The sequence below is a fragment of the Python bivittatus genome, unplaced genomic scaffold (genome assembly GCF_059951505.1).
Source record: "Python bivittatus isolate LINGU-HERP-01145 unplaced genomic scaffold, Pbiv_v1 ctg000070_np1212, whole genome shotgun sequence".
Taxonomy (NCBI): Eukaryota; Metazoa; Chordata; class Lepidosauria; order Squamata; family Pythonidae; genus Python; species Python bivittatus.
Genome location: NW_028277034.1, coordinates 31,116,427 through 31,140,485, shown reverse-complemented (window position 1 = coordinate 31,140,485; position 24,059 = coordinate 31,116,427). Strand labels below are relative to the sequence as shown.

General features: G+C 37.6%; 1 protein-coding gene and 1 long non-coding RNA gene across 4 annotated transcripts in view; one reads left to right on the top strand and one right to left on the bottom strand.

Moving 5' to 3' along the window:
- The window catches only part of ANKRD50 (ankyrin repeat domain 50), a 52,621-nt gene extending 45,741 nt beyond the window's left edge, over positions 1-6,880 (bottom strand). Inside the window, exons 1-2 of one of the 3 annotated variants that reach the window (XM_088132877.1) lie at positions 6,572-6,880; positions 3,652-4,859 (exon numbers count right to left, since the gene is read on the bottom strand). In XM_088132877.1, coding sequence (XP_087989003.1) covers positions 3,652-4,130 — 479 coding nt within the window. In that variant the 5' untranslated portion in view covers positions 4,131-4,859; positions 6,572-6,880. Of the gene's footprint in view, positions 1-3,651; positions 4,860-5,316; positions 5,729-6,571 lie in introns of those variants that run through there. The other 2 variants (XM_088132876.1, XM_088132878.1) reach the window with 2 other exon arrangements.
- Positions 6,881-6,925: 45 nt separating this feature from the next.
- On the top strand, positions 6,926-21,600 carry LOC112541786 (uncharacterized). Its single transcript, XR_015794573.1, has 6 exons — positions 6,926-6,989; positions 9,282-9,343; positions 10,772-10,856; positions 12,945-13,002; positions 13,532-13,595; positions 15,491-21,600. It is a non-coding gene; the product is annotated as an uncharacterized LOC112541786 (long non-coding RNA).
- The last annotated feature ends 2,459 nt before the right edge of the window (positions 21,601-24,059 follow it).

Sequence of the window (24,059 nt, the reverse complement as noted above, 5' to 3'; positions counted from 1 at the left end):
ACATATTATAAGAGTTATACATGGCACATACATTCTCTTTCTAGATAAAGTTTGTTCTAAATTCCACAATCTTCAATTAACTCTATATAAGCATAATCCTACATTCTGAATGTGCTTAGAAATACTGCCCATGATTCTAGTATGGTTGTCCACTTCAAAGAAACATCCACTACTAGCAGCTCTAAAGAGAGCTGTAAATTGGAGTTGGCCAACAATAATTTTTCAGCAGGTTGAAGGGCGTTCAAGGTCTTGCACCCTTACATAAATGTCATCTTAATGCATGTAAACACATTTTATTATCCCTGTTAGAAACATTATTAAGACTTGCTTTCAAAATACAAACACTGTGTGAAGATCCCCACCACATAGTTGCAAGTCTTATTATGTTTGAACTAGCCCAAACAAATTGAACACCTTCGCACCAATACCACACACTTGGAAATTCCCATGTGAGCAAACTAAAGTAGCCTTCCCCAACCTTATGCTCTTCATATGATCTGGGACTCCAAGTCCCAGAATTCTCAGCCAGGATTGGAGTTTGGTTGAGAATTCTGAGAATTATATACCAAATATATGTGAAAGGCCCTAAATTGGAGAATGATGCTGGCCCAAATTATTGCCTAGTTACAAAATACCAGCACACACTATAAATTACCATTATATGTAAGCGTTTTAAAGCATTAAATGAAATTACTGGGACTTTCAAATTAATATGCCCATAAAGGACTATCAAAATTAGCAATTATGAACATTACCTTTTCAACCCCAATTAAGGCACAAGCCTTTGTTACCTCCCTCCTTTATAAAGTTACATATTGCCTTAAGATCTTAAAATATATCTTTAGGAAACATTATTCATATTTACATGTTAAAACACACAAATTTCACATTTCTAACATGTCTGTGCAGAACAGAAACTACTCTCATTTTTGTTGTGCCACAGCTGAAGATTCAAGCCTTCATTTCTAGTTTGTGATTTTATTAAAGAGAAGAGTGACTGACTTACTTTATAGGCATTCCAAAAACAGAACTTCAAGCTGCAGCTTTGTTTACAGGTATTTAAAACTGCAGTAACCTGCAACCAAGACTACAACGAAGACTTTAATATGGAGAAGAAATAATAAAATAGTTTTGGAGAGAGAAGCAGTTTCTGAAATACTAGGTGAAACCAACACAGATATTCTCAGCTGCGCTTGTCCATCATTTATCATTGTTGCTAACCATGATGACTGCTTTTGAAGTTTATAAGCATCCTGTACCTCTATCAAAAAGACAAGAATCTGCTTCTTAAAATACTGACAGAAAAAGCCAGAAAAATGGCATTATACTTGGGGAATCAGAACCAGAAGGGGGAAAAAAAAAACATACAAATTAAAAAAAAAAACTTTGCAATTTATTTCCCAGTGTTAACATGGCCTACTTACTATTCAATCCAGGGATGAAAACCCTACTGTATGGTTTAGCCAGCAACTTCCAATATCCCTCATCACTCACCATACTTGTACTAGAACTTTAGCTGGCAAACCATAGTTCCTTACACTTTCTTAATCCACAATATCACTTAAACAGGATTAGGACAAAGAAACATGTAACTATTTATTATTCAGTACTTCTTAGCATTATTGTGTTAGGTGCTATAGAATCATAAAAGTAGCTTAGCCCCTTCCAAGAGGAGTGTAAGTTGATGTCACAATGGTTCCAAAAAGAAATAGCAGATAACAGGAAATAATTTACCCTATAAATAATAAACGATTGCTTCTATGCACATAAGGTGGCAGGAGTAACTGAGTAGATACTAAAGGACAACCATAAAGTCACTCTATCAAACAGGAATTTCATAGAGTATTTTATAAATATCCTTAGGATATCCATCACCATTTGGGGTAGGTCTTTCACCTAGCACTTCCCCACTTCCATATATGCATGTCTAGAAGACTGCTGCACAAGCATTTAATATAGATAAATGGCTATATATGAGAAATTTTAACAGTCCAAACCAGGTCCTCTGAAATCATTTGCAAGGGAACAAGTAGGTGTGGAGTGGGATAACTCCCATCAATTTCTGCATGGATGAAATTAACTAAAGGTGGGGGGGAAACACTATTTAGTCCTCACCAACAATGAAAGTATTAGGATTCTTCTATTTATTTGTTCCTATATATGCATTCCTATTTGGAACGTAAAAGAACAAATATTCTATTTGGAGAGGAAATTTTCCTAACTGGGAACAGCACTATGATTTCCCAGATACCCTGAAAACACTATATAAGGATGAAGGCCTCCATCACTAACACTTTCCCGTATAACAGAAAATAAGGTCCATGACCCCTTCTAAGCGCTTTGGACTACACTTTCCCAACTCTTCACCAGTGAATATACAGAAGAGTGCTAATGGGATCTATATCATAAATCATCTGGAGGGAGCCAGATAATCTAACTCTGATATAGAATATTAAAGAATTATAAAGCATAGCTATCTATGAAGAATTTCTTCTTTTGCTTACATCTTAAATTTCACAAAAGATAAAATGCCATCATGGCTTATATTCTTTACATTCCCCTCTGATTTGGTAAATTATAGTAACCTTTTAACACCCACTTTACATAGTCAGACTATCAAATGGTTCAATATGCATCACTGTTGACACTAATCAGCATTTCTTTATGGTTGTCATAAAGGAAGTATAGTACTTCAAATCAAGAATGCATACCACTGAAGTTACTTATGTATTTATACAGCATAATATATTGACTTGTTTTAGTGCAAGTTCTTTACAGGTATACCATTGTCCAGGGTTCAGAAAATCCGACTCCAGTGAAATAGTTCCTAAAATCTATCTGATCAATTTTGCTTATTTTACAGTCAATATATCAGACTAAGTCTTCACATCTTGTAAAGTTTTAGACCAGCATTTATTGAATGACACATGCGCAAGATACTGCTTCACTTTTTTCCCACACCCTTTGCTAGTTTTTCCATTTCCATAATCTGAAGGAAGAATTTCAGGTTTTTAGGTAGAAGCATCTTTATTCAGGAATAAAACACTCCCATCAGCTTTTTATCCTTCAACACTGTAGCTGAAGAAAGTTACTTCAGATTTTTTGGCAGCAATGCGAACACTTTGTATCTTATGCAGGCTTGAATAAACTTCAAATTATACTTGAAAATAAACTATAATTGAAAATGAACTATCAATAAGATAACACTAGAGCGCATGCTTTGATCAACACGACCTCTGCCAGATTTTTGTTTGGGTTTTCAGTACTGTTGTAGAGTTCCCAGAAAGCTGCTGAGAAAACTTTGAACCGATATTTATCTTTAAAAACAAGGACTTCTATCAATATAACCATGGAGACATTCTAATCTTTAACTACCTTTCATGTTTCTTCTTCCTCTCCAAACTCCCATTCCCAAACAACAGAGAGTTATCAGAAGATGCCAATCTAGAATGTGATTCACACCAATTTCTCAGGATACCATGCCCAACATTTATCTTTCCGTGTGGACTTTTTTCCACATGCCCTATTTGAGCAATTCCTGCAAGCAAAAAATACCACCCACGTGAAAAGCAACTTCTCTCTTTTTATGAAGGCACCTCATTTGATCAAGCAGTATGAAAGAAACATACTCAAGTGTTATTTATTTATTACCTTTTAAATGCTTCAGCAGGGTTTCTCTCACATTCCCCAGGCTGCAGGAGACTTTGAACAGCAGGATCTCTCACTTTGTCCTCGTAACCCTGAATCAGTCCACTCTGACAGATCTGGGCAACTAAGCCTCTAATAAACCCCCCCACACAGAGAGTATCAGAGTCCTGTGCCCTACAGAAATGGAAGGCTAGTGCTTGGTGATATAAACCTCTTTGTAAGTTTGCAGGTGAGCTTGGCCACAATAACTCAGTACAAACAGCTGTCTTGCCACTACCCGGACCTCCTACTAACAATACACCCCAGGATGCTCCCTTGCCAGGGACAACACAAGCATTAGTCCCAGAATTTAGCACAACGGATGGTTTGTTGGCAGAGCTGTTGCTGAAGCTTGTCTTTTCCTGGAGGCAGTGCTGAAGCTTGTGAAAAACCCACTCTCTGCAATAAAACTGTTTCCCTTGCAGCAAGCTGGTCTGAGCCATTTTACCGACTTTATCTTCTGAGACAGGTCCAAATCAGGGGCACATTTTAGGTTTCACTGAAGACAATAGATTCTTAAATCCAAGCCAAAGTGCCCGTTGCATGGAACTATGCCACAGGACCGACTGCAATCCACTAATCTGTTCATGCCTTCACAGAATAGTCAGTGGCATCTTTGGGCAAGAAGCATCTTTCTATCCAAATATGTCTGATCTTGTTTTGCTGTGCATCCACTTTAGAGATAAAGCTATATTTATACCAAAGCTCAATAATACATAGTTTAAAATGTTGCACGATGCCATGACTATAGCTGCACCTTACAGTACTGCATGTTATTCTATGAGATTAATACATCTAAAGCTGAGATAACATGCATGAAGAATTCCCACAATTTTGTTCTCTAAATTCCAGTCATTCCAAAATATATGTGGTTTTTAGATTCCTCAGAATAGTGAGTTCTGAAAACACAGAACGATAAAGTTTTTCCATCAGCATACGCAGCATATATTGCAAATGTATGGATCTGCCTCATTTAGTAAGTAATTTGCCAAAGTTCATGCAAGCTCTGTTGTCCAAATCACTCCTTCAAATCATGATGCTTCATGAACACAGTGAAGTAGAAATAGCAGAACTTTTCTTCCCAGCAAGTGCTTTTTTGTCATCCTGTGTTTTAGTAAACCTCTGCTAGTGTTCCAGCTGCAACCATCAAACCACACGATTTCTGTCCTGGCCTGAGAAGAAAAGTATCAAACATTTGTTAGCTTATATACAACAGTGAGTTTCATTATGCATAACAAACAGAGCCACTCATTTGTAAAATGTACGAACACAAGGAGCCCCAAAATCCATTCCCTGCATGTGGACTAGTCACATACACACACTGGGATGAAATTATTTCTATGCATCAAGAAGAAAAGCATTACAGCTTTGCAGACACAACCTAGAATTACATTCCTGTCTTCTATCCAGAATGCAAGTGACCTTGAAACCATGAAGAGCCCCATCTCATTCTGAAAACAGACCTCAAGTCTCAGTCTCCCCCATTAAGACTTTGCCATCTGAACCCCCTTTGTACTTGCTCCCCCTCCTATACGTCAGGACTTCCCCCCAGTTTTTCTTCACCTTCTTTGTTCAAAGACTGTGAGCATTAAGAAACACAGGAGCCTTCCAAGCCACGTTTGAACTTACCGTCCGGCTCCCCCTCCCGCTCCCTTCGCATTGTCGCTCTGCAGCGCGCTGTTTCTGTCATCTGTTCGACTGCTCCCTACAGCAACGCTTTCTTTTCATTCGTCCTCAGGCTTTGTCTCCCAGTCCCGCACGGCTAGGCTTCACATTTCAGCTGATAAAACTGGCAGGACGCAACAAGACCCTTTTCTATTGCTCTCCTGCTCTGGGCATTGAACGCTTTTCGGCTTATGGATAAGAATAAGGGGGGAAATGGGGGGAGGCAGAGGAAAAAGTGGACTCACTCGAGCGACCGAAAGCGCGGCCCGTCTGCTTCTCAGACCCGCCACTCGACACAGACACACGCCCTGTCCCCATCCCCCCTGCTTGCCTCCTCCCCCAGCGCCAGCACAACGGAGACCGTGCTGAGGGGACACGCACACAGCGCTCGACAGCGGAGAAAGCCGGGCGGACGAACGAACAGAAGCGACCGCTCCGTTCCGCCTTACCCCGATCGATATACTTCGGGAGGGGAGGCAGGAGGGGAGCCAAGAGTCCAGTTCCTTCGTTGTCAGCCACTACCCTCTCCCCAACTCCAATCACACGCTTTCTCTTTCCTCCACTTCGCGAGATCCAGATCTGAAACACGCCCCGCAACTGGCTTGATCCCCTTCCGAGTCCCGACGCTGTCCCCCTTTGCCACCGTTACTCCTGCAGCTGAACCGAGAGGAAGCGAGGGAGCCTCGCGGGCGAGCCGAGGCAGCACGCCCACGTTCAGGTTTCCTCACGCCGCGCCAGCGCCTCGCACTGAAGGCGTTAGAAGCAAACGGCGGACGGAGGTTGCAGGGACAAACCGACCCGCACGCGAGACAAAGCGCGGAAGAGCGAGTGTGCAGGACGCAGAAGCAGGCGCCGCTGAGGACACGCAGAGACGCGGTGCCTTCGGCGCTTTGCACAGACGGGCGTTCGGGCAGGAAAAGGACGCAGGGGCCAGAGTGTTTTCCGAGAATGGCCAGTAGCAAAGCCCTACCCGGGGCAAGACAGCCCAAGGTAAAGTCTCCCGCTCCGCTTCGGTCCTGTTCCTTCCTGACGCGGTCTTGGCAGAACCGAAGGCGCAGCGGTCTTCAGCCCTACCCCAGATCTTGACTGCAAGAGCGGAGCAGTTGGCTGGCTGGCTGGCAGAAGGCGGCCCCTTCCCTGGCGCTCCCCCCACCCAGCCTGACCAGCTGAGATGGCAAAGGAGCTTCTTCCCTGGCAGCGGCGCCCGCTGTTCAATTACCTCCCCCGCTTCCTCTTCTTTGGACAAGGCGGCACTAGTGCAGCAGCAGCTGCTGGCTCTTCCCCTCCCGCGCTGAAGCCGCTCCCCCGAGGCGGGCGAAGGCTTAGACAGGCGTGTCCGCCGCTCTTCCCCCGCCGCAAGCCTAGCAATGCCCCGCAGCGCCGGCCCTCCAGCGCCCAACGGTCGCAACGCCGACCACCCTCCGCCCCCTTTCTGTTCCGTCCCTCTTTTAACCTGCCTGACTAGCCCGCCTCCTCCTCGGCTCTCGAGCCACGCCTGCCGCCGTTGGCCACGCCTCTTTCGAGCCGGGTGGAAGCTGTTTTGTGTTTGTCCTGGGGGCGGGGCGGGGCGGGGCGGGGCGTGGCTAGGCGGCGGAGACGCCGCTTTACATCACCTGGAAAAGAGGCCCTGCGGCCAGGTCAGACAGCTCTCCGCTGAGTAACCTTTCTAGTATTGCCTTCGCTCGTTCGTGTTCGCCAGGCTTCAGCCACCCTTTCATTCTCCTTGCTATGTTTACTTCTTTGTGCATGTATAGCAGGACTTTTCTATTACCCGAGGCAATGAAGACTTGCCCTGAAGTAAACTTAGTGATTTCAAACCAGCAGAAAAACATTCTGCATAATAGCACTCTCAGAGATGAATGTTTGTGCTGGGACATTTTTTGCCTGTTCTCGCATCTCGACCATTTTCGTATTAAGAATGCAACCTCACCACTATGTAAGAAAGAGCTTTTAGAAAAAGTTAATTTAGGAATGTAGACTTGGATCTTATTTTTTCCTGTCTCCCTCTCTACACTAATCCCCCCTCCCTGCCTCCGGGGAACCTGGGAATTTAGGAAAGAGAATTTGCTATTGGGGAGCCTCTGGGTGTACACATGGTTTCCCTTGATTACAGTTGTCACCTCAAAAGCTCAAGGAATGGAGGGTCACATCCAGCATTGTCACATTTCAGCATTGTATATTTCACAGATTGCTATGAATATCAAAGATTCTTAAACAGGGTTCTGTTTCATTGATGTTTGTACTTAGTTTGTTTAATGAGGTGGTCTCTTCTGAGCTGAAAGGATTCATTCCAATACATGCCATTTCAACTGTAGAAACCACTCCTGGCAACTCTGTGTGAGAAAAAAAATTAATATCCCAACGTTTCCATATCCCCCTGTTTGTCTTTAGTTCCAGAAAAGGACTGGAAGGAATTATCTACAATCTATATATTTGCAATGCAAATCCCATAATTTTGGAACAAATTCCTATACAAACATACTGGATTAGTCAGCAGCAGAATCCTCATCTGCCACAACTGTCCAGCCCATTTCCACAGATTCCCAATTCCTTCCTCTGTCCTTCCAGATAGTTCCAGATGTCTCTAGCCCTGTACTGAGGAACTAAATTCCTAGAAGCATGAACCTCATTCAGATTTTTGCAGAAATACTACAAAATTCTTTTTCCTGGCCAATAAATAGACAATTCCCCTCCCCGCCAGACCATGTTCAGAACAAAAACAGGGAGGGAAGCATGCTTAGTTGCTCAATTTTCTTGCTGACAACTAGGAGTGAACTGGACAATTAATAAACTTCTTTTGGACTTCTTGTGATGAAAAGTGGTATATAAATATTTTACAAGGTCTTTGCATTTTTTTACATTTCTCAAAAAGCAACTGTAGAGAATGGGGATAGGTCAAAGTTTACAAAAGACATTTTACTAAATTAAAAAAAAAAATGAACAAAACCTTTCTGCCAAGTGAGACAAGTACTAGACTGTGTTGTTATTTTGAAACCAAATTCAAATTTGTCATATGTTTGGCAAAGATTTAGGTTTTCTATGGGTCTATATATCCTCCTCATAATATATCTGTAATTCCTAAAATTTACTTATTAGAAAGGAAGCCTACCAAAACTTGTATGCATTTATAAGTGCCATAGCTACTTGCTTTGCATCATTTATATAATTATGTGCTAGCGGTAGTTGAACATATGTATGATTTGATTTGCTTTGTTTGGCAAATATCCTTAATGAAACTCTTGTTAAGATATAGAATGTAAATTTGCCTTCTTTGATCATTACAACCTGGTTTAAGAAGGCACATTGAAAGTTATCTATTCCTAGCCCTCATTCCATTCAAAATGTTCAAGGCACATGGAATAGGGGATATCCCTGATTTTGTATATGGGAGGTAGATGAATCATTACATTTTTCCCATTGAGGTAAAAAGTATTTGGAGAAAGAGGAAAATAGAGAGCAAATGCCAAAGTCAGTATGGTTGGTCTTGATAATAAAGCAGTGGCTTCAGGTTGCAGATTCTATAGCACTTCCTGAGAACATATGAAGTTTAAACAATAAACTGTAGCAAGAGCCATTTGTTGGTTCACATGTCCAAATGTCTCAGCTTATACTGGCAAATGAACATTACTCAGGAAATAGCAGCCCCCTTACTGGATGGTATAATCAGGTTATACTTAAAAGAGAACAGTCAGGATTATTATGCATTCTTTGCACAGCAACTGCTTTGTCAGTTACCATGCTGTTTTCAAATTTGCCCTTTGGGAAGTGAGTAAACTCTTACTCAGCCATAGCAGGCATTCCTGAGAATCAAAGCTTGCCTTTCCATTCAATTTATACTTCTAGAGATTTCGAGGACTTCTAATAAAAAGAAACCCTAAAATTTGCTTTATGAAAAGATATACTTGATCTTATTCTGATTTCTCCTCCAGACTTGAAATTTATAATGTGCTACATTGATTGCAATCCTGAATATACTGGTAGAGAGAAGAAGGTAAGTCCAGAACTAGCAAAGAACATTTAACAATTGAGTATGTTAAAAATTCAGGATAACATCCAAGATATGAATACCCATTCAAATAGTTTTTTCCAAGATGATGAAAAATAGTTTTTGCAGAGATTATTTTTAGAAATTATAGCAGTTATAATAAGGATTACAATCAAACAATATCAAGTAAGGATGGGGTTCCACATAAGTAATAAAACTTGAAAAGCAAGAAAGGAACAAATATTTTGAAAAGAATTTCAACCATACTAAGTTATATTCTGATATTATATTATCATGCTGGAATATATGCTGACATTATATTATAACATGCTGGAATATGAATATAAAATGTATATCTCTAAGTATCTGCTAGTTGATTGAAATTTCCTTGGAAAAGCCAGTAGCATAATACGCACCTCCAAATTAGCTTACCAGTTCTTCTCAGACTTCATCAAAATGCATATTCTCAGGATATGCTCTGTGTATGCAAAAACTCTACTATGTAGAGTTTCAAAGTAATGTTTCCTGAAAATACATATAAACCCATATAAGTTCAGGCCTAAACTATATTTAGATCAGATTACCTAACATTACCTAACACCTGGTCCTCCAAAAATTGTTAATGTATTGTAATTCTTAATGTGACAAAAGAAGATATTGATGACATACTTTCCTGAAGAATATTTGTGTTATCTTTAAATGAAATGAAATTAAAATTAAATCAGAATGAGTTTTACCTGGTCCAACCATTACTTTTTGAAATGTTGCTTAAAGCCTAAGGTACCTCTTACCCAGAAAAAGAGATGTGCATTCATAATTTAGGAAAATAAAAGTTACGTTAACTTAGTTTGTCCCATGACTACTACTTAGAGTATTCAGCTTTGAATATTCAAGGTCAAAATGTAACCAATTATACTTTTACAATTAAAATGTAATTACTCTTTCTACCTTGTGCCCTAAATGTATTTCAGACAGTTATAATCCCAGTATACTGAGAGGACAGTTTGGAGAAAGCTATTATTCATACTTATTAGAAAGAAATGACAGTAAATTTAATGGGCCTTGGAGTTCCCTTGCTAAAATTTACAGTGCAAAATGTCGTCTCGGCATCATATATTAAAAAACATACAGACAAATAATAGTTTTGCCAGTGTAAAGAAGTACAGTATAAACTTGAAGAAGGAATGTAGGAACAGTTAAATAAAAATCAGCATAACACTGGAAAAAAAGACTGAGTGAGAAAGAAACTCAAGACATCAACAGAAGAAAACTTGGCACCCTGTTTCCAGGCTTATAAATTCTGTTATTGTACCTTACAACAATAAAGTAGAGTTCCAGTGATTCTTGTAGTGTCTGTTTCCTGTCCTGATCTACCTTGAAGGGCTGATATCAGCTTCCAATATTCTTTAAAGCTTTTCTTGTCTTCATTTCCAGTTTGTGATGGTGCTGTAAGGTACATCTTCGCATCTTTCCTGATTAAAGGGTTTTCAAACTTCTGAATTATAGGACTGACTATTCGGTAATTAAAATTTTTCATTATATATTATCTTGTTTTTAACGAGCTACTGGCATGGTAACTAGACCTAAACAATCAACAGTTACCTTAATTCCAACTGTATCACCAGAATTCCAACTGTACCACCAGAAAAGATGGCAGAGGAGGATTCTTCTACTAATTTATTAAAAGATATCCTAGCTCCAGTACATGTTTTGAAGCCAATATGACAAGATTTGGCAGAGCTTAAAAATGATTTAAACAGATGCAAGATAAGCTGACTTGCTATGAGGATTGATTGGCTGCTCATAAGGCTATAACTCAAGCTAGTCATAATATTCTGGGTAAACAAATTACCTATTTAGAATCAAAATTGCCAGGAAAAAAATTACGTGTGATTAGCACTGAAAACCTCCCAAGTCAATCAAATCTGGCTGGATTTATGGAGGATTTTTTCAGAAAGCTTTTCTCTTTGGGAACAGACTTTCCAGTCAAGATTGAACACGTCATAAAAATTATTTTAACAAGATGGAAGACTGGAATTAGTTCCAATATTATTATTGTGCAGTTTATTCATGTTACCACAAGAGATGAGATTTTAAGTATATTTCACCAGGAATCAGTAAAGTCTCCACTGAAGAGAGGTTTCAGCCAAAGTAAGATATAAGTCTACCCTTATTTTACTAAAGAGGTTTCTGAAAAAAGAAGGATGTTCACAAAAGCTCAAAATCTTGCTAGATCAGCATAACTTCAATATGTTATGTGCTTTTCATCTGTATTCTGCATTAATCAAGATCAGATTCACAAATTTGAGAATCTTTTGAATGCAGAGGCCTTTATCCTATCATTGAAATCTGTTGATAGTTAAGCCTGTTTATGTCTCAGTTTGTAGCAATTGTTAAGAAAGAAGTTTCAGTCTGCCCAAGAGGGGGGAGGGAGCCTCAATTTAATAGACTTTAAGCTTTCACTTTTTTTCTGTACTCTTGTTAACTTCATGTTAATGAGTCTGAGCATACTGTGATCTTAAGTCTTTACCTTTACACATAACTTCTTAGCTTAAAGGCTAGTTTGAAACTGCTCTGTATATTTATCTATAAGAGAGATGAAACTATAGCTCTGTCCCATTGACAGCAAAAGCATTTCTTTCTATATATATTTTTTGTCTTGTTTTAGGATTCTCTTTAGTTTTTGTAATAATGTTATTTGTTTGGTGTTTTATTTTCTTGCACGTAATCACGTAATCACGTTTTTCTTTTTTCCTTTTAAGTATAGATTTGAACATTAATTTGAGTTCCTATGAAAGTTCTACGTCTGTGAGCAATATTAGAAAATATGATAAATATTTAATCATAGAAAAGTTTATTATTAGATATTGGTTAAATGGTACAGGTTATAAAATGAACTGGTATTGGAAGAATATTGATAAGTGGGCCAAAATAAAATTAATGGATGAAGTTAGTCTTAATGTAAAAGGGCTGTGAGAACGTACAAAACAAAATGTAATTTTAGCATATTTGAAATCGTTAACAGCAAATATTGCTTATCTGCAGGAAATACCTAATGGAACAGATAAATCTCTATTAATGAAGGATTAGATAGGACAGGTTTACTTCACAGACTCTTCGATGATAATTAAAGGTGTAGCCATTTTGATTCAAAAAGGATTTCCAATTGATGTACAATAGGTTGTTGCTGATGCGAATGGGTATTATTTGATTTCATGTGCTAAAATATCAGGGATTGTCATAGCTATGGTTAATGTTTATGAACCTAGTTTAGATTCTAATATGTTTTATGAAAGTTTTCAACATTTGAATGAGAATAATTATGATAAAGTGATAATAGGAGGAGATTTTAATGAAATATTGGATCCTGAGCTTGATAGAAATACACAGGTATGAAAAAAAAAATTATTAGTGTGGGAAACAATTAAGGCCTATATGGAAGAAGTGAATTTAATAGAACCTTGGTGTTTCAGATACCCAATTAAAAGAGAATATACATTTTATTCAAGTGTGCACCAAAATGTTTTTATGCTTAATTATTTTTTAATATCATCAACTCTATATTATCAAATTCAAGAATGTAATATTGACGTTTGTTATGTATCAGACCATCAGACCGGTCGCGGCTTCCTGTGGGCGAGGTCGCGGTAGCAAGGAGATGTTCGGTGAGGCTTGTGGTGTGTTTTGCGGTGTTTTGCGAAGGTTTTTGGTGTGCGTGTTAGCATGGCTCCAAAGAAAATGCAGAGCAGGCTTGGCGGGAGTAAGGCTCTGAAGAGAAAAGTTTTTTTGTGGTCTAAAAATAAAATGCATATGTTTCAGAACGGATTGTACTTTACATTGAACCTTATGGGGAAATTGCCTCGGGTTGCGACCAAATTCAGGTGGAGGGCGGAACGGATTAACCGTATTTACATTGAACCTTATGGGGAAATTTGCCTCGGGTTGCGACCAAATTCAGAGGGCGGAACGGATTAACCGGATTTACATTGAACCCTATGGGGAAATTTGCTTCGGGTTACGACCAACTCGGGATACGTCCAGAGTCACGGAACGGATTAAATTCGTATCCCGAGGTACCACTGTACCTATTTTTGAGAACTCCTAAGGACCAGATGATTTTTATTATGTCCTTATACATAAAACCATAGAACTCAAAGAGGGTGTACTTTCTTTTTCACATGACTGTATCTATAGGTAGTCCTCAACTTATGACCACAATTGGGACTGGAACTTCATTTCTAAGCGGTACTGTCATTAAGTGAGTTGCACCTGATTTTATGACCTGTTTTGCTGAGGTTGTTAAGTGAATCACCATGGTCACTAAGCTAATCACATGGTTGTTAAGCGAATCTGGCTTCCCCCATTGACTTTGCTTGTCAGAAGCCCTCTGGGAAGGTCGCAAATGGTGATCATGTGACCCCAGGACACAGCAACCATCATAAATACATGCCAGCTGCCAACCTGAATTTTAAACATGTGACCGCAGGGACAGTGCAATAGTTGTAAGTGCGAGGACCGGTTGTAAGTCACTTTTTTCAGTGTTGTAACTTTGAAAGATCATTAAATGAATGATTGTAAGTCAAGGACTATCTGTATGTAGTATTCTTTGACAACAATATGGAAGTGCCTTGCCACTGGATTTTTTTTATTCCCAAGTCTAGCCTATGGCCCTAGCATTCCTTAAGAGTCCTTCGATCTACAGTAAATACTCTGCTTAATATTAGCTACTAAGCCCAATCCTAAGCTTCCAAGCCTAGACAAGATCAGACAAGCACTATTATCTGCTGAGACAAGGAGGCATGTAAAAGTCAGTGATGCTTTATTATCTACTGTATAGCACTGCAATTGAAAATTCTTAATTTTTCGCTTCAATTGATAGCAGTTCAGATTGTAGCTTTCTCCAGCTTTGTTAATTGTTGTATTCTTCATGTGTCTGCATTATTGCCCATAGATATTGTCTTGAAATATTGCCTTTAAAAATACTGATATCCTGTTGCAAGCCCCCTCTTCCCAAAATAGCTTACAATAGAGTACTTGGGTCTGTAGTAGCTCTTCTTTGAGAAATTAATCCTTTTTTGGCTATGATCCAGTTAGGTGAAGGAACTTAATTTCTTTTTTATCCTTTATGATCTTCTTCTTTCAGCAGCATCACACTCTCTCATAATATTCAAAGGAAATGCAGCTGTCTCAGCCCCATTTTCAAGCAGGTGGCTCTGTCCCTCTGCCAAGCTTTAACTCTTCAGGACTCTAACTCCTGCCAGTTAGAGTTATAATACCACAGGATTAAAGATACTTCCACATGGGACTTTGGCACTATTTCTGCACCAGCCCTATGCCCCTGTGATCACAGTTATTCACAGCAACTGTGAAACATGTTGTAAAACTGCCTGTAAGGAATTAGAGTACTGACACACAGGGCTTTGACACCACTTCAGAACTGGCACTATATGCCTGCACTCACATGATGTTGTCTTCCTTGGGAGCCAAGCCGATTTCTTCCAGCCCACCTACAAGCTTAAGTAATTGCATGTGAGTGTGCTTCAGGATGGACTGTTTTCTCACTGGTGAGAATTTTTGGCTAACTTTACTACCCAGCCTGATCTGAGACATCACAGTACTGGAGAACCAATCTTAATCCTTCTAATCATCTTCACAATTTGAAAGAATAATAACCCCCACCCCCAAAGTTTGACTTGATTTTTCCTTCTTATATAAGTGAGTACTTAAAGTAATAAAAGCTATTACTTGTTCTCCCTCTCATCTCCCCTTACATAGAAAGTCTACACTGCAACACACAACCACAATTTCAAATGTTGGGAAAAACATGTTGCTGCAGAACAATGGGTACATGTGGTACCCATTTTCAGTCGGAATGTAGATACATGAAGAATGGTACCTTAAGACCACTTTCTCCTCATAACATAGCTCTGAGTTTCAGGAAATTGCTCAGGCAAACACACCAAACACATGCTAAAAGCCTGTAAGGAGAGGAGTAGCAATTGTGGTTTTGGTTTATATGTGAAACCAGTTTTTTTTTCCTTATATAGGAAGTTCAGGAGGTAGGAGACTTAGTGACATTTGCATTTTCTATTGTTCAGTTGAAGGGCACATTGATTCTGAACCACTAATTATGGTTTCCTTGTCTATCCTCAGCTTTCACAGGTCAGCAAGAATGAAGATGATCCTATGACCAACTTTAACATTCTTTGAAGGGACTGAAGAGTAGAAAGAGAGTGATGTGGAAGTACTATAAAAACATACTTCATTTGGCACTACATAAAACTGTAATCACCCAAGAGAAGCCCAAAAATGGTCTGGAAAATGAAATCTTGAGGAGAGTAACATTAAGAGAATGATTTGTAGAATATAGATGTTTGTCCTAATCCTGTGGAAGCAGTGATAAAATGTACCTTGTGACATGGCAACTAAAATAGTGTCCTTTTATACTTGCAGGGCAACATCACATGCAAATACTATGGGTGAAATTTGTGTTGTGATGTATGTTTGTCACTTGTGCCTCCTTACCCACTCCCAACAATTGTGGAGGCCTATGTTGGGAAGGCCATGGTATGGAATTTGAATGGGTCTGATATCATGGCACTGAAATTAACTGCCATGTAAATTGGCCCTGGCAGCATTTTTGCTATTCCTAAAAGCATTGTTGTCAAACACTGGCATAAGCAGCCAAGCACAGTTGTTGTTTTTAATTTGAATGATTTATGATTCTAATACAAATTATAATTTTCTGTTTTACGCAGTTCAATGACTATTGTACTGGAGATGTTTTATACACTAAATTTTATATTATAATATTTTGTAGAAGTATGCAAACTACTTCAGTGGATGTATGTAAGCCGCCCAGAATCTGCTGGAATGGGCAGCTATAATAAATGTAATGAAATAAATAATAATAAATAATAATAGTGTTAAGCAAACTACTACTACAGCTAGTCTTCAATTGGGATTGACAACTCAGTCATTAAGTGAAGCAGTCATTAAGTGAAACCGCCATTGTGCTTAGGATCTTATTTCAGTTTTCCTTTGGTTTACAGACCTGCAAAGATTGTGAATGCGAGGATTGGTCATAAAATTACTTTTTCATCACTGTTGTAACTGCGAATGGTCATTAAATGAGGCAATCACTAAATAAGGACTACCTGTATAGAAGTGTCAAGATGGCCATATTCTCCCAAAGGCTCAAGGCAGCCACTATGAGGACTTATTGATAACATCTGTACAATAATTTGTATACTTGTACAGAAAACACTTTTAACTCTGAATGCTTTCATTAGCCCTGATAGTTTGTATTTAACAAGATTTGTACAATATTTATGAACCTAGTATTGGCCAAACTATAGGTGGTGAATCTACAATAGTTTTATTTTGTTTTTGTGGAGGAAAAATCTTCAGGTGTAAATTCTTGACTCATTGGCTAAAAAATCAGGAGATTTTAAAGCAAATGTCTCCTTTATTTTCATTTATTTAGCACTTAATATTTTGAGATGAATCTCTAAAGCCATAAATAATTTTTAAAAACTCCTCTTAAAAAATTAGAATAAGTATGCTCTGAATTCCAGAAAGACTCTGTGAGTTGCACAGAGAATGAGAAGTGGAAAGAAACAGGAAAGATGCTTACTCCAATTTTTACATGAACCAGAATATAAATATGTTGCCTATAATAGCTCATCTCTGTTTCCAAAAACCTGTTTTATTGTGAACCGCCCAGAGTTACTTTTTGTGAGATGGGTGGCACCTAAATTTTAAAAATAAATAAATAGCGCCATTGTCATAGCATGAAGGGTAAATGAATATGCACAGAGAGAAGGTATTAGAGAACATTAATGAATGCCTGCATGGAGCCTATCACTGTACAACTGGATGCATGTAGGATTCTCTTTCTCTGTCTTCTTGCAGTTGGGAATATGTTTTTCAGAGTTTTTATAGACACAAATGGAATTAAATATGCAAGGATTTGGGCTGATTCTACTTTTCCCTCTGGTCATGTTTGTTCTCCTTAGCTGCAAAATGGCAACAGACTGGGCACTGCTGGATGTTGATTCAGATCTTCTTGCTAAACTAATTGAGCTCTTCACTCCCACCCCCAAGATCAGCCAATGTTGTCACTGAGAACTTCTTATACTTGGTCTTGGTTTCATTCCACTGCAGATGCAATATTTGATGGAAAGAGATTTGCAGTGTTGTCTTGATAGAATGAGTACCTGACTCATTCTGCCTTCCAACTCTTGTTATCAAATTATGGATAGGAGTTCACATAGCTATGTAAAGTGATTGTAATACATAACCATCATGTCATGGGAACTGTCACTATAGCAGACTGATGAGAGACTTGAAATGTATTATCTTTTCCTTTTTGGGGGGAGATAAAGAGCCCCCCCCCTTCTGGGCTAGCTGATGAAAACTGATTTGCTGGAGATATCTCTGTTTATCTATTGGTGAGGAAGAGCATGATGTGATTGGCTGCCAGTTCTCAAAGCACTTGATATATACAAAGCTTTGAACTGACACTTCAAACTGATAAAGGTTTGGTTAAATTTCTACACTGAAGCATCTATGAATTGAAGTGGAGATCTGCTTTGATGGAGATGTGAATTGAAATGGAGAGTGGCTTTGATGTAAAGAGCTTTGCAGATTCAATGAGTTCATATCAGATCAGTTTTCATATACTAATTACATAAGCACGTCTTCTGACAAAAATTTACAGCGTGAAGTGCTTTTGTTCAGAATTCCAAGTGGCCAAAAAAACTTCTTTCTGGATATTCTAGGATATTCTAGGTGTCTGTTCAATGGCCATTATTTATTTGTTTGTTTATAAAAATCTTTGATTACCTGATTCCATGAAAAATGTGGGCAGTATACAACTTTAAAAGCAGCAAAGAACAATGTAACCAAGAAAATAACAGTGCATGTCCAGGAGAGAAAAAACACATCCATGCTAGCATTTTTTATTTTAAAGCTTCCCCAAAACTACTGATACTTCTCTTTCGGGTGCAGAAGAAACTATTTTGACTATCTAAGGAAAGATAGATAGGAAAATAAAATTAGGGTTTAAATAAACTTAATATTATATAATTATACTATGTGGTATATAGATGTAGTACTATACAGAGTCATAAAGTGATCTTGCAGGTTCTCAAGATGTATATGTTATAATTTAACATGCATAATTTAACATTCATGTCTATTCAGAAATAAGCCCCTCTGGATTCCAGGACTCCAGTTTCAATGTGCAAAGGACTGAAGCCTGTTTCTCAGTCAGGGATAGGATTGGTGGGGGGCATAGTATAAAAAGGTCAAGGTGGGGGCTGTGACTGTGGAATGTGGCACACATAAAGAGTGGTGACACTTTGTGTCTGCCATCTTGATTTTTTTGACCCCTTCCATGGACATCCCCTGGTCAGCAATATCTTCTGTACTGTAATAACATCATGTGCTAAATGGGATGAACTCCAATCCACTAAATCCATTTGTCAGCCTATTAACAGACATGAGACAGTTTGTTGTTTAGCTGCAAGAAATTCAAACAGGCACACCTTTGGAAATTTTCACTTGTTTTTCCAACAATGGTTGAGGCAGTGTTCTCTTATTTTGTGCATATGTTGATGGCTTTTTCACTTTAGATCTGAGTCCTACAATTAAGCAACAATAGTACCAGTATTTTTTTTTTTTTGAGTGACAAGAGTATAATTACAGCTTCATGTAATCTCAGTTGGCAGTATAGAGGTAAGTCAAAGTTGATAATAAAGGCTAATTCTCTGGAAAACAGGTGTCGGAGCTGATAAGTTATTCAGCAATATAAAAAAAAGTACTAGGAAATAGAATAAATTCACATGGCATTAAATATATTAGGAAAATAACAGGCTGGAAAAATCAGTCACCAACTAATCTTCATATAAATTAATCCCCAAAGTGACCTTTCTCAATTTGGACAATAAATATATCTGTTATAAATTGCTGACTGAAAGAACATAGCTATGTGGTTGAGTCTGAAGCAAAATCTATACTGATTAATAAAATTGACCATATGAAAAGATCTTTTCTTGTTTTAGGTAGTATTTGGAGGCAAAAATATTCTCACTGAATCATTGACGTGTGATTTTATGTCCATTTGAAAAGGTGTTTCATAACATATTGGCCAAATGCATCTTTCTTTTTGTTTAGCACTTTTAGTGGCCAAATGCACCTTTCCCTGTGCCTTTTGCTTTAGCACTTTTAGTAATTTGATAACACAACTGGTTCTGTCTGCAGTAATTTCATTCCCATACCTCAGCTTCCAGTAGAAACCAGCCTTAACTGGTGCATACAATAATTCTGGAGCCAATATTCATGAATTGCAGAGCAGTTTTTGAAATCCTGGTGTTTTGTTCCATCTTATAATAATATGTTCAGGGATTGTCAGCCTCTGACTGCCAGCAACTGATGACATTTTCATTTACTCAGAGTGACATAGAAATCACTTCATCTTGCTGCAGGATTTTTAAACACAGGAACTGTTTAGTAAATCAAAGAAGAATTGAATAGTTGTTGTCACCAAAAATGTGCAAGTGTGGTCTGAAGAAAGGATCAACCTGAAAGATTTAGGATCAACCTAAAAGATTTTGTTATATCAGATAACTACAGTGTATCACCCAATATATGTACTTCAAGATCCCTTACAATACAAAGTAGATGTTGGCTTCAATAATGCCATAAGATCTACTGTAGTTAGAAGAAATACAACTCTTTGTGAAGTTGAACTCTTCAGCACAGCCAAGGAATTCTCCTAGACTTAGTATGAAGGATGGTCTGGAAGGTCAGCTTTTTGCCAGCGTAGGTGATCTGACAATTGTGACTCTATCTGGATATGTCTGACCTTGCATTCGTTATATCAACACTGGTGCCATCTTGTAGAGACCCAAAGACATGGCCTTGAAGCAAATATTCATGAACTGTTAAGTAAAAAGGGGGCAGAAGAATCCTTAAGTCCTGGGAAGGGAGATAGTATTAAGGAGAAACTCAGGCTGGCTCCTTCCTGACTCACTGGGGTATAACAGGTGGGGGTGGGGAATGCATAATCAGACTTGATGTCAGCCCTTCAAGTTAGATCAGATCAAGAAACCAACTCCACAGGAAGACTAGAACTATGCCTTATTGAGATGGACTATAGTAACAGAATATGCATTTATTGGAAAGCAAAAAAATATTAAAACATTTCTCTGTGTAGGATTCATTGTTTTCCCCTTATTAAAAAAACTTAGACCTTAACATCATCCAATACTAAGTTAACTATCTGTGACAATTGCATCCTTTTTATTCTCATTAGCTTACATTTAGGAATGAAGTGATAACTGTTAAAAATAATTTGTTTTTAGTCTCCTACTATATTATTTTATTTGTATAAGCATTCCTTTCATTGATATCAGGAACTGCTTTAATTCCTGATCTAGTGTATTATGTTTGGATTATGCAGAAGGACTGACTCTGAATTCATTTCATCTTTTTTCTAGCAAGTTTTCTGATCCTTTAAGTTACAAAAGAAGCTTTCCTTCCACAGAGAATTTTGGAAATGACAATGAAGCTGGTAATCCAGAATCATAAAGAGTAAGAACCAGTGTTCTTGTAGAGATGCCTCTATCATGCCTTTCCTTGAGTTTTCTGTCACTGGAATTTGTTTAACCAAAGTAATAAATACTGGTTTTTTGTTTTTGTTTGTTATGAATAAATCCAAATTCTTACAACTCAGGCTTGAGTTGGGAAAGCATTGCTTTCTAAGTGCAATCAAATTTCTAAAAACGATTCTAGGAAATTGGTTTTCCATATCGTCATGCAGTTACTGGCTGGATTTTAGTAGCAGTGAATATTTCTTCCGTACATTTTTAAAAACTGGAAGGTTACTTCTCAAGATTTCTGTAGCAAGTCTTCCTACATTGGTAAAGAATAAGAAAGGCATCCTTCAGTTGATCCATCTTTATTAAAATAATGTTTTGGTGAGAATCAACAGTGTTCAAAATGGGTGGTATACCTTTTAAACTTCAAAAAAGTTTTCCCAGATTTCATTTTGCATTGCCACTGAAACTTTAGAAATAAGTTTACTTTTGCCTGTTTTCAAACTTGTTGAACACTGCCGATTCAAAACATTCCAGAGAACAAGAGGAAAAAATTGACATGTAAACTTGAATTTCTATTTTATAGTAATGTACACTTTTTTTTTCCTTTCTGATGTTGGAAACTGTAACTCTTTATTGCATCTGGTAATTAAAAAAATATTCATGTCAGCATGGTCATGATAATCTTAACATAAATGATGGAAAGAAAACAAAGATATTAATCCTATTTTTTTTTCCAAGTGTCAGCAGGAAAGTTTGTTTTATGATACAGGTAGTGCCCGGGTTAAGAATGCTTGGTTTAAGGACAACCCATAGTTAGCAGAGCTTATTGTAGCAAAATTTGAGTTAAATACACAATGATTTCAGTTAAATACACAATGGTTCGAGTTGATTACACAATACAGCATTATGCAATAATACAGTATTATACAATTGTACAATAATACAAAAATATACAATATTATGCAGTACTACTTATACAGTAATATAAAATAATACAGTAATCTGATTTATACACAAATTTGATTTAAGGACAGACCTTGGGAACGGAACTCATTCTTAAACTGGGGATTACCTATACAAATTTTCTGCTAATAAATTATACCTCAATAAGAAATTAATGACAATGCATGCAGTACAAGTCTACATTATTAGTTTACAATTAGAGATAGTGTGTAATTCAGACTCTGAACAGTGGGTAAATCACACAGTCTTCCTCTGATTTGCAAACTGTGTAAGATATACAGTTCCTGAACAGATTTGGATACAAACTTTTGAAAACTGGAAAAGTATTCATTGGGCAGATGAAAAATATCAAAATTTTATTAGGAAGAAAGATAGATACAAGTGCAAATAGTTTTCCAGCAGAATTTTGTCACTTAATAGAGGAATTATGGCACTACTATAGATTATATTTACAGACCAGTATTAAAAAATGTTTCTAAATCCTAAAGGATCAAATTGGTCCTTTGTTCTGTCCCCAGTGGGGAATTACTTACCTGATGAAGAATTCAGTGACATTGAAAAGCTTAAACATAATATTTTACCATATTTTTATTCTGAAATTTCTGTGACTTTCTATTCAACAGGTTTTACAATGTCAGAAATTAGCAGCATGTTCCATTATCCTCTCCCACCTATATAGAATCAGAAAGATGGACTGCACTGACACAAATAGTCTTACCTAAGATATATTTGAAAACCTCAGTGTTGATAATCAGCAATTAAGATATTTTAACATAGCTAGAATTGGGGGGAAATTCAAAATCCTGCCAAAAAAAATCATAGGTGGTTAGTCCTAACCTTGTCCTAGTAAGTGACTGGTAAAAGTAAAACAAAATCATAGCCATGATCCCAAAGGAGATGGGCTTAATGATATCTCAGCCTTTTCTAAAACATTCTAAACATGAAATGCCAGTGATAATTTATTTCTTAAGGAACAATGGAAATACAAATGGGGTTGAAACTCAAGAATAGAGATGAAGACTTTTTGGCAGCTAGTTCATGCTGTGGATGATCCTGTCAAAAATGATTAGATCTGGCATTGTAGTAGCAGAAACTAAGTGAAACATTTGAGTAGGCTCTAATATCTCCCATGTTTTCTTATGCATATGTATTCTAAAGTGTTTAAGAAAAAGTAAACAAGGCCAAAAAAAAAAAAGGAAGAAAAAAGTATTTAATGGTCAAGCAGTGTAGTTATCATTTAGTCATCTTAAGGTGGAATGTGGAAATAGATAGCAAATGCTCAGATTCCAGGCATTCAAATTAGGCTCTGCCAGATGCTGTTCAGATTGTATCTACAAATGTATCCAGATTTTCTTAGAAGAAGAAAAAAACAAGTGTTGATTCCCCCATTCTTGAAATACAGAATCCCCCAGTTGATTCCTTTTCCATCTATGTAGACTTCTTGAACAGTAGAAAAATAAAAGCAGAAAGAAACTACATTAAAAAAAAATAGATATCAACTATTCACAGTCCATATATCGCAGTACCAACCTCATTGAGCCTTTTGTTTCTCTATTGCTCTTTCTCTTGGAGGAACTCAGAGTGATTTACAATAAAACAATCTTAAACAAAGGAGTGGGGTGATAATCCTGGCAATCTAAAAGACAGCCTGATTCTAGAAAAGATTGTTATGTCTCTGTAAAAGTCTAGATAAATAGACAAGCCTTTGTTATTTAAAAAATACACTATTTAAATTCAGTACAAAAATGCCAATATTTGGAGACCTGATTTTGTGAAAATAAGGATGAAAATAAGATGGCTAGAGCTTCTGATAGACTTAATGCACCTAGTTTGCAATCCGTTTCCCTGAAACTCTCCCTGTGTGTCATATATTTGACGCTGCCATCTGCATTATTATCACACCACCCCCACACTCTAAGTAAACACTGGATCAATAACAGTAAAGATAATGATGGTAATTATATAATCCTTGCTTACACAAAAGATTCCCACTCATTTTACATTAATAAATGAATAAATGGAGATGTATGGAGATATTCTTTTTTCTTCTCTTTAAACATCACCATCTATTAGCTGATCACATAGACATAGAGAAAATACATTGGCATTGTATTAAGGTTAGTTATGAATCATGAAAAAGTTATAGACAACAG